Below are 13,624 nucleotides of genomic sequence, written 5' to 3'. Positions count from 1 at the left end.
GAACGTGGTGCCGGGGAGCAGAAGGCGAGTTTGGAAAAAGGGAGTGTGAGATTGTCCTTCATCGTTCCATGACGTGCACGGTGCCTGCCTTCACAGCCTTGGGCTGTTTGCAAGCTGTTCCGCGAAACACAAGTTGAACTCCCCTGCGAAGCACTGTCGATCCTCTAAGGCTCCATCCCTGACGCTGGGACCGCTGCACGCACAGCACGGACGTCCATGTTCCTGCATTAGTGCTAGCAGCGGCACTTCATCCTTGGTCTGCCGCCCGCGGGTCGACATCCGACAGCGTCTCGCCAGACATAGATGATAGAGCTCCCCGACCCGCGGAACGTGCCTGACTGGAGTTTTGGAGTTGTGGGCGATGGCATGACTGGCGGCGGTGGTGTTGATGAGACGCGCCGGCATCTCTGCTTCTTCGCGGCCGCTGCTGCTGCTGATGATGGAGCCCTGGTCCTCTCGCGACGGGCCATCCATATTGCGGTATTAGTTCGCCTTCTGGCGCGACGAGCTACGAGCTTTCTTGTGCTTCTAGCGCCCGGCGGAGTGCATAGGCCGAACTTGTGCCTAGAAGATGCTAGCTCGTACCGTCTGCCTGGAGTCTCAGCCTGACTTCCGGCAACGGGGAGACTGGGCGAAGCGCAAAGCTTGATACTCTGCCTGACTGCCTCATGCAATGGGCGGTGCCGTGGCCGCCGTGCAGATGATGATTGCTGCCGCTAACTGTCGTGTCCTAGGTGTGTGGGCACTTCCGCCCGCGCCACGACGAGTCGCCGCATCAGCACGACTGCTGCCGCGAAAGGAGTGCCGACCTTGCTTGTGATGGAACTCCGGCCCGCTGGGAATGACTGGGTTGCGCAGCAGATCACAGGCGCCGCACCGGACGCCGGGGCCAGTCTGTGAGTCCAATTTTACCAGCCGAACACCAAACACGCGACGTGTCTGGCCGCGAGAGCGATGCATGCCGAGCTTGTTGATGTGCTTCACTCGCGCACATCTCTCCGTCCTCCTGCTTCCCGTTGCTGCCGCACCGCATTCGACACCTTGTCAGCCAGGCTCGCGGAGCCTATCGCCGCTGCGCTTGTCTGCCCGGGTGCCGTCGACGGGGTTCGCTGGTTTGCTCCCCCTACACCCATGCCGCCGATGGTGTCACCGTTCCCGTTTGCCAGTCGAGCTGCAGGTGTTCGCATCGGAGCTGCTGCAAGATTGATTGTCCGGATGCGCTTCCGCCCCAGCGATGTGTCGTTGCAGCCTCAAACGCTTGTCTGCGTTTGTCGCGTGGCTTGATGGTGTTTTGTGTCGTGCGATGAGGTGAAGTCAAGACGTAGGTTCGCTGGAGCAGGCACCTGCAATCAAGGGCAAGTCACGAAGTGGAAGGCCCAGCGGAGCGCGACTGCACACGGAAGCTCTCTGGGCATGGAAAGGAAGGAGGCAGGCCGCGATCGCGTGCAACGAAACATTGTCTACGATCCTTTTTGCAACAAGTTCTGATTCTGCAACTTGATGCATCGCTGTTTCGCCGCCCATCGCTACCCGCCAGCTTGATGAATTGATGAATTGCTCTCGAAGCGAACCTTCTTGACAGCCCCAAGTGCCGTTCGACCCACCGCTGGCGAGCCATCCTGGCCACAAACACGTATTCATCAGCGCACGCTGGACACGCCTAGCATTTTTCATGCCACAAGGTTTTTCGCGATCTTCGATCAGCATTCTTCTCTGCATGGATTCTGCAGGCCGCGGCGGGCATCCCAACACGTGGTCTCACGGAAGTCGGCCGACGAACACACAAACGAAGCACAATAATCATCAGCAGCAAGCTGCACCCACGATCAGTCAGAGCCAAATCAATGCGCCCAACGGCAGACTGCCTGTCATCATACTGTACAGCTTCCGGACCATCTGGCGCCCTTGTTACTCAACACATCACGCCGCTTCACACAAACCGACCAAATGGCAAACCCGGCATTGCTGACTGCTGGCATTAATCATGAGAGCCCTTGTATTCTTTGTTGGGTTTAAGCTTCTGTCCCGATGTTCCTGGTGCTCGGAGTATACATTACCGCTGTCGTCTGCTCATCGATCATGGGTCGATTCCAAGTCCGCCTCACGCAATGCCCTCTTCCTCGTGAGCGTCCTTTGTTGGACACGCCATCGCACTGGCCAGCAAACCAGCGTATCCGGCCAGGGATACCTCGACGAAGACTTCGCAATTCTGTGAGCGCAGGAAATGCTGCACCGGAGCACAGCGTATACATTATCGGCATTCTCACGGCCCGAAACACTGCCGTCTGGGTATATATTGAAGCCGGAAGCTTCGTGAGTCGCCCGTAAAATAGTAATCCTTCATCGCTGTCCGTAAATCACGTTGGCTGGTAACAGAAATCCTGCATTTAAGGGTGGCTCTCGTATTGCCAATTCGCGAAGCGCCGCGTTGAGGCTTGCGAAGCTATTCTTGCGCACCAGGTGCGTTGACCAAGCTTGAATCAGGCCATTTCTAGTCACCGGAATCAGTCATGGCCTACACCTAGATGAGGCCGCTGCGGAGGCCGCACTTCATCCGTATTCAACATCGTGCATCTCCTTGCATTCCGTATGGGTGAATGTGAAGTTGTTCTCCCAGACACATTGATTGGAGGGACAATGTTCGTGACTTGCACGATGCCAGTAGCAATCGACTTACTGAAACCAATGCTGGGGGCTATAATTCGCTCGCCCAACATGTGAGCCGAGCGAGCAATTTCAAACCTTTCTCTTCTTTAGGTTGTGGTGTGAGGCGACGATTTTGGCATCCTTGATGAACAATGTGTAGCGGCAGAAGTCGAATCCATATCCAGCCGCAGTGTCAGCGACGGCGATCAGAACCCTGGCGGTGCTGGCGAGTAGTGGCATCACTTGTGCGCGAGTCGATTTCGAGACGGCGCAACTGGAAGCAACGCTTCGATGGCTACGAAGAATGCTAATAAGTCAAGTCTCGAACACACGGCATGTCATGCGCTTAAATGGATGTTCTATATGACGGGACGTGTTCGGCGTCAGTTGTGAAGACGGGTTTCAGCACGACACGCGGAATCGAGTCCGACAGCCTGGCGAGGATCTGAAACGAGCGACCGCTGCACACGATGGACTCCTTCATGCCACGGGTCTGGGTCAAGAGGCGCTTGTGGCTGACTTTGCTGCCGTGGTAGTTGGCGCTCATCATCTTGGGCATCCAGAAGACGTGCACCGGGTCTCTGGGTGCAGCCGTCGGAAGTCGGTGGCGATCGTAACGCTCGCACAGTGTGCCGATTCTGGTCACTGGGGCATATTTGGAAGTGTGGAAGGTTTCGAATTTGACCTTTCCGCGAAGTGGAATGCCTTCCGATGGCCTGACAGCCGTGGTGCCGTACTATGGGTTCGTTTCAATAGCCAAGCCGGCCCGAGTGCAGACTTCGATGTCAGGTTGACGCCCGAAATACTGAAGCTGACATGACATGTAACAAATTCTCTCGCATGATCTGTTCGAGATGAAGTCGACACGCACGACGCGTCAATAATCCATCAAGAAAGAACGTGTCAGCTCCGTCGCGACTTCTTGATGAGCTAGGAGGTCGGTATAGCGAACTTAGACTACCTCGGCTGTCGTCACTGCTCTGCCCGTCAACATCAACGACTCGCAAAAATGTAAACCGCACACGGCACCGCAGCGCTGCTGCAGCGACGGAGGTAGGGAAGTGTCCGCCATTACTGTGATTCCACACTCAGAAGATGAAAGCCATCCACATCCCAAAATTCCATGAGGGCGATATCGCATTACTGCGACCGAGCGATATCCCGCAACCGACTCCCAAAGATGACCAGTTCCTGATCCAGATCACTCACTGCAGCCCGCAACACGCCGATATCCTACACGCTCAAGGCAAACATCAGAATAATACCAAGCGAGGCTGGTGTCATCCGCCGTTCACGCTCGGCTATGACTTTGCAGGCGTGGTGCAAAAGTTGCCAGCTCGAGGCAATTCGAAGAGAGGATTGAAGAAGGGAGATCGCGTTTTTGGAGCTACAATTGGTGCTTTCGCTGAGTACATTTGCGTGACGGAAGATGCTATACGCAAGGCACCGAATGGCTTGTCCAATGAGACGGTCGTGGCCATGTCGAGTGGAGTCGTGAGCTATGCTTCTGTGGTCAACATGGCAAAGGTGCGGAAGGGAGAGACAGTCATTGTGAGTGGTGCAAGTGGTGGCTTAGGCAGCGTCTGCTGCATGGTTGCGAAGGCAGTAGGAGCCAAGGTTATTGCCCTCACTGGCGACCACGAGAAGGCCGAGCATATGAGACGGGATATGGGAGTGGATCTGGTGCTGGTCATGGAGGATGGCTGGCTGGATAAAGTACTTGAGTTCACTGGAGGCAAAGGAGCGGACGTCTTCCTCGACAACACTGGCATGGTGAATGATGCGATACGAAGTCTTGCTTACTTTGGCAGGATAGTAATCATAGGGTTCGTGGCCCGTGGCGGCGTCATGGAAGAAGTGAAGATGAACAAGCTGCTGCTCAAGTCGGTCACTGTGATGGGCTATCGGTTCGGAGAGAGTGGCAGAAGATATCCCGCTATGCTGGAAGAAATATGGAAAGGGTATCTTGGGCTGCTAGAGGCAGGTCGCATCAAAGCCTTGCTGTATGGCGACTACGATGGGCTGGAGGAGATGGGGCGTGCATTAAGCGATCTTCATCATCGCAAGGTCTATGGCAAGGTTGTCGTCAAGGTGGCCGACGTTTCAACAAGTGCGAGGCTGTGATACGCCAGCGACGTAGATGTAGTGGAGGGTATTGAAGCAAAGCACAAAGTGTGAGCACAGAGCCATTTCTGGTCTTCAAATGTGCTGGACTAGGCTGCCACTCACTTGGCCATGAAGAGTCCAAAGGAGGTTCCGCATCCGCGCTGATCGATCATCTTCACCTGAACACTTCTGCCAATGCTGATGCCAATGCCTGTTCAACTCTGTGAAACGCACGGACCATTGTAACACGCTAGTCTCGGCTCGCCATCGCGACCGCGCCTTGGGGTGTTGATTTGTCTGGTTCAAAGTTCCAGATCACACGCCACGACACGTTTCCCACATCTCAAAATGCTGCTACGGTGACCTGGGGAAATTCGGATCGCACGCCATGAAATGACCGTCGCTCCTAGCAGAATCTGGCGACCAAAATCAGCAGCATGCGCGTGTCGCGTGCGAGTGCAGGGGTCTGGCTCAGTCGCTCCTCCGCAATTCCAAGGCCTCTGCGACCATGTCCAGCTTTCGCAGTAATCCGGCCGCAACGACGATGTTTGCAGCTCCCGTATGGCCCTCAGACGCCTGGCCCGCCTGACGCTGGTCCCGTGGAGAGCGAGGATGATGGGCCAAAGAAGGGCTCCTCCAGCTCAGATGCCGGGAATGGTCAGGCCAGGTTTGATTGGAAAGGTACGGCCTTCAAGATGACAGAAGCTGCCTTGACCACATTTGCTTCAGTCGCTATCCTCGGAGCCGTGGGCTATGGTTACACTCGATACTACAAATACATGATTCTGGAGAAGATGGAGCATGCATTCGACCCTGGGGATCCTGTACTCGACATAGCTGCTACTGCTAAACAAGGATCCGCGACCGGTGGTCATGTTCTTGTGGACGAGGAGAAGCAACGCGAACATTGGGTGCTCCGCAAAGAACAGGCACTCATTGATCGCATTGTCGCCGGCGAGGTTAGAGGCCAGTACCACCTGATCGTTGGTGAGAAGGGCACGGGCAAGTCCAGCATGCTGATAGACGCCATGGCCAAGATTGATGGCGAAGGCTGCGCCATGCTGGAAGCCCATGCCAATCCTGAAATTTTCAGGATCCGACTCGGTAAGGCATTGGATTTCGAATTCCACGAGGACAACATGGGCTCGCTCTTCTCGATACGTGGCCCGCGTGACGCGGGTGCTCTTCTTGATGTTGAGCGAGCGTTCAACAAGCTAGAGAAAGTCGCTCTCAAGCGAAGGCACGAAATTGGACGTCCTCTGATTCTCATCTTCAACTCGATGCATTTGTTACGTGACGACGATGATGGCAAAGACCTGCTCGAGCTGATACAACAAAGAGCAGAGCAATGGTCTGCGAGCAATCTTGCAACTGTCATCTTCAACTCAGACGATTACTGGATTTACGAGCGCCTGAAACAATACGCCACCCGGATGAATGTGATACGCATACTCGACCTTAACAAGCAAAAGTCCATTACAGCATTGCGGAATTATCGCACAAGATATAGAAACGACCAACCCAGCGAATCGCTCCTGGAGCAGGTCTATGACAAGGTTGGCGGACGTATGTCGTATCTCAATCGTGTCGCAAAGGCGGACGACATGCTTAAGAAGGCTGAAGATATTTGCCGTGCGGAGAAAACCTGGTTTCTAAATCAATGCTGGATCTTGGGCGCAGAGATGGACGACGATGTGATGGACCAACAGAAATATGCATCTGCTGCTATGGTGCTCGCAAAAGCGCTGGTTGACCTGGAGAAAGAAATGGAAAAGACCTACGATGCTGAGCAGGGGCACATTCTGCCAGAGATACCTCTGCACAAAGCAAGACAGATCATGACTCGAGCGGATTTCATACAGGCACGTACTTGTGAGGAGCCTGGGTGGTAACTATTGCTGACCTGCTTGTAGAGCTACGACGCCATCAATATCTTCGCAATTGACAGCAACGCGAATGTCCGGCCGGATTCTGTCCCCATGATGAATGCGTTTCGAGAGATTTGCAGTGAAGAGGGCTTCGATGAGTTCCTGGAGGCTACTTTGGACAGAATTGGAGACATCGAATCCTTGGGCCGCACAAGAGAGCTTACGATCAAAGATCTGTGGGACGGCGGCAAGTACAGGGTCAAGATGCAGGATAAGGAGCTTACCTTCGAATGCGAAAAGCCGGAAGAAGAGGAAGAAGGAGATGACGACAGCAATGAGAAGAGCGGTGGTGATGAGAATGATGGTAAGTAACAGCTTCAACTCTTTTCGACTCTGTTTGGAGCAGCTTCTGACAAGATTCGCGTGTAGGGGAAGCACTCGGTAAGGCACAGCATGTCGTTGCAGAGGCATACCAGAAGTATCTGGAGAGTCAAAAGAAGAAATAATTCACTGAGCCAATTGCTGCTCGAGACACCTCAGGTCGATCAACCCAACTTTCGTGTTCCCGCTCGTCTGCGGTGGCGGGAATGGCAGAAGGCTCACTCTCCTATGTATTAATGTATTCACGTACCAATCAGATGTTCAATGATGAACGGAGCTAGCCGCGCTGGACAAGCACTTCGATTCATGGCGAGCTACACTGATGACCATCACACATTCATCATAGCTCCTAACACGAGCACGGAGTACGGACGTTGAACACATATGATGCTCCGGCGCAGTCTTCGCGTCTATCGTACAAAGATATTGGCAACCTTCCTCTTACTGCCGCTTTTCTACTTCTTGCTTCATCGCCTAGCTCCGGCATTGCAGCGTCCATTTCACATTGTCGACCACGCAACCTTCGAAGATGTTTCGACCACCAATACCAGTCGCTCCGTCGCCTTGGTCGTTGCAACAAGGGCCGCAGACGACATCTCCTGGGCCTACAGGCTGCAAAGTCCACAATTTCAAGTAATCCGCTATATCAGCGACTCTAGATCAGCGAAATACCGCCCACCTGTTCCCAAGGGCCATGAGGCGTTGATGTACCTGACATACATCCACGACTTTTACGATGACCTTCCTGAGATCATCATCTTCATTCACGCAGACGAGAACCCTTGGCACATGGACGGCGCACTTCTTGAATCTGTTTCATTTGCTCTGAAACACTTGGATCTGGAAGAAGTTCTTCTCAGGCAGTATTTCAATTTACGTGTCATGTGGAAACATGGATGCCCAGCACAAATACATACAGCTGAGACGACATTCGACGAAAAGAAACAGGAGCAGCATCTGATGGCTTCTGCCTTTCGATCCATCTTTGGACCTGATGTGGAAGTTCCCGACATTCTAGCTGGTCCTTGTTGCTCTCAGTTTGCTGTCACACGAGAAGCGATTGGGCGGCGGGCACGATATGAGTACAAGCACTATGTGGATTGGCTGGTTGAGACGGATTGGAGCGATTACATTGCGGGCAGGGTATGGGAGCACCTTTGGCCTGTTGTTTTCCTGAACACATCAGTAGACTGCATGATCGAGTCACAATCGCTGTGTAAGATGTACGGGATATGTTTCGAGGGCCAGCGAGAGCTTGAGAGGTATCAGCAAGTCTGGGATGCGCGGCGATTTGTTGACAATAATATTACCTTCTGGAATGAGCTTTGGAAGCCGAGGAACGTTGCAGCGTTGAGGCATCGACGACTGGAATATACAAAGTGGCTGCACGAAAGACTCGACGCGGCGCTGAGGAAAGGCAAAGACGGAACTCTGAGAGAGGGTGCAGTCGGTAGTCTCTAAACGTAGTTGCCGTCTTGTATTGTCTAGTATTCCACTCTGGCAATGGATCCCTGTCGGAATCTGGGTGCTGCTGAGGCGCAGATGGCTTCTCGAACTACAACTTGCTTGGCCGTGCTTCTCTCTCCAATGTTCTGAACCGTCTGAAATATGTGATCGCATCCGGATTAACGACGGTGTTTGAAGGATTGACGTCTTTCCCCGAAATGGTTTGCTTTACTGCTGCTTCAACCTTCTTGCCATTAATTGTTGTGGGAATCTCTGGCACCTCGATCACAAATTGCGGAACGTGCCTCGGAGAAAGAGAGGTCTTGATGGCGTCCTTGACGGCATCGGATAGCTCTGATGTCAGTGTGTCGCCACTATTCATAGTGACGAACAAGAAAACGCTCTCATCGGAATCTTGTGGTCGTCTACGGCCAACGCAAAGTGCTTGTGAAACACGCTCGGTGAATGGCGGAGCTTCGACGATAGCATATATCTGTTCGGATCATCAGCTTCCACGCTTAGGATTGCCGATTTTACGTGACTGACCTCTCCAGATCCGAAGCGTATCCCGGATGGATTGAGTACTCCATCGGAGCGCCCGTGCATTACCAATCCGCCCGTTTTGGGGTTTTGTTGAAGCCAATCACTGTATCAGATCGTAAGCATAGGACACAATGCGCATTGGAGTATATCACTCACTGCTGTGCCCAGACATCGATGTTCTCATATCGAGCAAAGTAACTGTCGAAGTACTTCGAGCCTCCATCATCTCCCCAAAAGAAGCACGGCATACTTGGAAACGGAGTTCGCATGATCATCTCGCCAGCTTCGCCAGTCTCCAGAATTGACTCTCCAGTCGCCGGGTCTGCTATATCAACGTCCATACCCAGCGCGAATATTTGCATCTCACCGGCGTGAATGGGATCTGTCGGACTGGCAGCGATGAGCGAAGTTGCCGTATCTGTTCCGCCGGCTGTATTGCACAAGTGGATGTGCTTCGGAAATGAACGATAGAACCAACGATATTGGTCGGGCGAAAGAGTGGCTCCAGTGGTGTAAACAATGCGAAGAGATGAAAGATCGAGCTCGTCCTTGGGTACCACCTTCGCTAATTCTAGCTCCAGCAGGTACCTCGGCGAGCTGCCAAAGTACGTTACTCGGTATTTCTCAATCATTCGGAGCAGAGCTCGCGTGTCTGGGAACATCGGGGACCCATTATAGACGATCGTTGCCGCGCCACTGGCGAAGTAACCATTCATGACGTAGAAAACCACCCATGATGTGCTGGAGTATTGTAGTATCACATCTTTCGGAGTCGTAGAATTGTGTAGTATGGCGATCTTTTTCAGTTGCACGAGGAGCCCGTGTTGATGGACGATGCATTTGGGAGCTCCCGTGGTGCCTTTGAAAAGCTCTAGTCAGCTCGGAGACCCAAGTCTATTCCAGCGGCCACGCCTGTCAGGCTGTGAAGCGACACATGGTAGCAGGGAAGATGCAAAATCACGCGTAGTTGCTGGAGAAACAACCGCCTCGGCTATCTGAAGAGTATTGCTGAGGGGAAATCGAGCTTCTTCGTCCTCGTTACGAGATTATACCACATACCTGAAGAGTAACAAATCATCAAAGGATCACTGAATGCCACCTTCTCGAAAGTGAGGGGATCCTCCCGTTTAGCTTGTTGTAAGAAAATAGAATAGCTCCTAAAGCTGTAGGATTCGTCTCCGACAAGCGGTACGATGTAAACCTCCGGCTTTGGATCTAGTTTCTTCACGATGTCCTCGACCTTTCTGAGCGTGGAGCGCTTTTTCCCCTTGTATATGGTATGGGAATCAGCGAACAGTATCTTCGGTGTAACCTGTTGTAACCGGCTGTAGCAGCCCTCAGCGCCTAAATCTGGGCTTATGCAGGTGAATATTGCCCCCAGGCTTGCACTGGCATGAAACAGAACCATTGCAGGTATGGAGGTGGCCACGAGGGCTGCAACTCGATCTCCTCGTTTAACGCCGCTATGTCGAAGGGCACTGGCTGTTAATCGAACTTGTTCTCGGAACTGCTTCCAGGTCATGATCTCGTCTTGATCGGTGTCTTCTCGAACACCAATTAACGCTGTGGCATTCTCGTCTGGATTGGAAAATAGGGAGTTCTCTGCAAAATTGAAAGATAACCCAGGAAACCATTTTGGATTTGAGCTCATTGGCACAGAATCGTCGAAGGCCTTTGCGGTCCCTGCTGGCAATGGTGGAGTGAAATCAAGATACTCGTACAAATCGCACCACTGAACGCCAATGATAAAGTGTAAGCACAGGTTTGCGACCAAAGATACCAGACTGGAGGAGACTGCTCTGATATACAACACTTACGAAGTTCTGCGGCTGCCGTACACTCCATCTTTGCAAGTCCCTGGTGGTTTGAAGATCCTGGCCAAATTTATCGTTGACATGAGTGCGATACCGATCCATAGGCGTGGCTCCGGCATTCTGGGGCCTCCATAGCACTTCCGGGGCACGCTTCTGTTCAGCCATTGAAGTTTCGCTTTATCCACGTGCAGTCTTTCTCTTTTGGTGACTGCCTTCGGAACGATGTTGAGGTCAAGAGAAGCGGAACACTCTCGGCCGACAACCGAGGATGCAGGAGCGTTGGCCGCCAAGCAGAGCACCACTTCCTCCGAACCACCACCTCACGCCGGTCTTGAGATACATTGCACAATAGACACAATGTGCTTTCGTGAACGCTATCAACGCAAAGGCGTGTGACCTTTGAATCATGGCAGTCGGCCGCGCAACAGCGTCGTCCCATGCAGAAGGCTCCCCACGCCCCGGCCTGATGCCAAAATGAGACTCTCTAGATGCAGCCCACGAATTTGTATACGAGCTTCACGGCAGCCCGATCCTTCCAGAGCCGTTCAAGAAACATCGTCCGAATGCATGCCACATGACCTCGTTGCTGACACTTTCCATTGCTCGATGGCCTGCAAGGTTGAATTGGCACGATCAACAGTGACAGCCATATGGCTACGAGAGCCCGCAAAAGATACGACGAGGGCAAGACATGCAGGTCGGTCAGCCACTATTACCAGACAATGAAATAAGAAACGATGTTCGGCCGTCGCATAGGCGAAGTCCGAATGATCGGACTTTATATGTCCACCCTCGCATCGCCATAAATTCGGATCTCCGAAGATGCAGCAACCCCTTAGTTGCCGTGAGATGGTAGCCAGTCTCGAGCGAAGATGTGTGCTGCCGAGATCTCAAGAACGTTCTCACCGATCATGCCGAAGCTGGAATACGGCTCCATCTTCTAGTGCGTCCTAGACAGACAGTGAGGTGCCGCCCGGTAGTATACCGGGACAAGCACCAAGTGACGTCTTGTACTAAACGCCCCCACAAGCTGGCCGATGCGATGAGGGTGGATACTGAGACTTTGCTTCGTGAGGTCTGACTAAATGCGTTATGTCGAACGTTCAATGCAATGATACTTTGGAGAGTTGTGCGGTGAGCTGATAAGCCACAGATTTGTCAACTCGCTCGATGATTATTGCGGAGAGCTACCGTGCTGGAAACTCAGAGCTCCTTATGTTGCTGTTCCACACGAAGACGCCGACCCATCCTCGGGTACTTTGCAACTCCCCGTAATCCTTCGTGCGATCATAATCGGCACGCCGGGGTTAACCATCGGGTTCGGTCGCTGCCTCTGGTAGTACCGACACTCTCTTGTCTCAGGATTATAGTCGACCGAGTTGAATTGTGGGATGAAGTCAAGATCGTGCAAGCATTCTGCTAGAGAATTGTATATGCCATAAACTGGCGGGTTGCCTCCTCCAGTTGCGCTGCAGATAACTTCGTAATTGCAACCGCAGAATCCGGTCTGTTGAAGGTTGCCGTTTGTGCACGTCGAGGGAGGAGCCGAGGTGGTTGTCTGCGAAAAGTACATTAGCACATGCGACTCATCGCAGGACGTGAGATATAAGCAAGCAAGAAGTCTCGAATAGCTGTCTCAGAAGCCCAAAAAGGTCCTGATGCCAGTGCATTGGCTTTGGAAAAGCGTGCGGACAAATTGGCGTCAATGCGCAGGTACGGAACTCGCGGGGAAATGCACCAAGAAAATGACGAAGGACTTACCGTGGTAGATGTGGTTGCGGAGGAAGTTGTTGAGGAAGCAGAGGTTGTGGTCTAGAACAGCTTTAGTGGGAATCTCAATGCGAGGTACAGAGATTTATTCGTACCATGCTTGTTGTCGAAGCAGGGGCCGTTGTCGACGTGCTGGAAGAGGAGGTGGAAGTCGATTCGGAAATGCTCGTGGAGGACGCAGAAGTCGATGTGGACGTAATCGTGGAGGATGAAGATGCTGTAGTGGAGATCCTCGTGGAGGAAGTGGATGTAGTCGTAGAGTCCTGGACCGGGTTCAGCATATGAGCATGTCAAGCGTCCTGCAGCAAACCCTCTGCCTGTTTCTGGTCACGGTGTGGTATGCCTATGAGCAGCGTTTCAGGTGAGGGATCAATGCATACCTTTGTTTGTGAGGTGCTTGTCGAGCTAGGACAGATGTCAGTGTTTGTAACCTCATTTGCAGGTGGAGCAAAACTTGCCTGGTAGCCTTGGTTGTTGTAGACGAAGCTTTTGTGGTCTCCACGATGTTAGTTAGGCCAATGTCGAGCCAATGGATAGTTTATGTACCTTTACGGTGGTCCTGATGCAGCCCAACGTCAGCCCGCTGTCACTATGCAATTGTCTCTCGAAGGAGGACGCTGCCGCTGCCACTTACTTGGGATATCCAGGTGCTCGGGTCGGCTTGGTTATGCAAGAACAGGCTGTCTTAGCAACGTCCTTCGGGCCATTCTTGATGGACGACAGAAGGCATTTTTCAGGCTTTTCCGAGCACTGAGACGGCTTAGCAGGCGCGCAGCTCGTGGTTGTGGCCCGATAGACAGGCTCAGCATCTGCAGCCCTCCTGTAATTGACCCGTTGCTTCACTGTCGGAAAGCTTTTGCTGCAATAGTCCTTCGCCGGTCCATAGTGAGCCAGAGAAGAGTACTTTGAATATTGACCAGAGTGGCAGACATCGGACTTGTAATCGCGAGGCTGCGGCTCAGGTCTACCGCTCACAGCATGAATGGCGCCGAAGAAGAGAAACAGGGAACGAGTGAAATGCACCATGGTTGTGGCCGCGTGCAAAAAGTG

At 52.8% G+C, this 13,624-nt stretch overlaps 5 protein-coding genes across 5 annotated transcripts; 3 read left to right on the top strand and 2 right to left on the bottom strand.

The window, feature by feature from the left end:
• Window positions 1-3,741: 3,741 nt before the first annotated feature.
• Window positions 3,742-4,770, top strand: CKM354_000334600 (uncharacterized protein; the record flags this gene model as incomplete). Its single annotated transcript, XM_044798539.1, has 1 exon — window positions 3,742-4,770. One exon carries the CDS (start codon window positions 3,742-3,744, stop codon window positions 4,768-4,770), a length of 1,029 nt encoding a protein of 342 aa, XP_044654474.1.
• A 419-nt stretch (window positions 4,771-5,189) lies between these two features.
• CKM354_000334500 (uncharacterized protein) lies at window positions 5,190-7,126 on the top strand (the record flags this gene model as incomplete). The annotated part of the gene is made up of 3 exons (XM_044798538.1): window positions 5,190-6,614; window positions 6,666-6,984; window positions 7,050-7,126. 3 exons carry the CDS (start codon window positions 5,190-5,192, stop codon window positions 7,124-7,126), a joined length of 1,821 nt encoding a protein of 606 aa, XP_044654473.1.
• A 259-nt stretch (window positions 7,127-7,385) lies between these two features.
• CKM354_000334400 (uncharacterized protein) lies at window positions 7,386-8,462 on the top strand (the record flags this gene model as incomplete). Its single annotated transcript, XM_044798537.1, has 1 exon — window positions 7,386-8,462. The coding sequence occupies one exon, from the start codon at window positions 7,386-7,388 to the stop codon at window positions 8,460-8,462; it is 1,077 nt and encodes a 358-aa protein (XP_044654472.1).
• Window positions 8,463-8,556: 94 nt separating this feature from the next.
• CKM354_000334300 (uncharacterized protein) lies at window positions 8,557-10,969 on the bottom strand (the record flags this gene model as incomplete). The annotated part of the gene is made up of 5 exons (XM_044798536.1): window positions 8,557-8,940; window positions 8,994-9,093; window positions 9,147-9,849; window positions 10,050-10,722; window positions 10,808-10,969. The coding sequence occupies 5 exons, from the start codon at window positions 10,967-10,969 to the stop codon at window positions 8,557-8,559; spliced, it is 2,022 nt and encodes a 673-aa protein (XP_044654471.1).
• A 1,048-nt stretch (window positions 10,970-12,017) lies between these two features.
• Window positions 12,018-13,600, bottom strand: CKM354_000334200 (uncharacterized protein; the record flags this gene model as incomplete). The annotated part of the gene is made up of 6 exons (XM_044798535.1): window positions 12,018-12,362; window positions 12,543-12,616; window positions 12,670-12,897; window positions 12,955-12,979; window positions 13,121-13,133; window positions 13,209-13,600. The coding sequence occupies 6 exons, from the start codon at window positions 13,598-13,600 to the stop codon at window positions 12,018-12,020; spliced, it is 1,077 nt and encodes a 358-aa protein (XP_044654470.1).
• Between the last annotated feature and the right edge of the window lie 24 nt (window positions 13,601-13,624).

Source organism: Cercospora kikuchii, assembly GCF_019650295.1.
Source record: "Cercospora kikuchii DNA, contig_00002, whole genome shotgun sequence".
NCBI lineage: Eukaryota > Fungi > Ascomycota > Dothideomycetes > Mycosphaerellales > Mycosphaerellaceae > Cercospora > Cercospora kikuchii.
The sequence above is the reverse complement of the archived record's forward strand: the minus strand, read 5'-3'. Positions and strand labels throughout refer to the sequence as shown.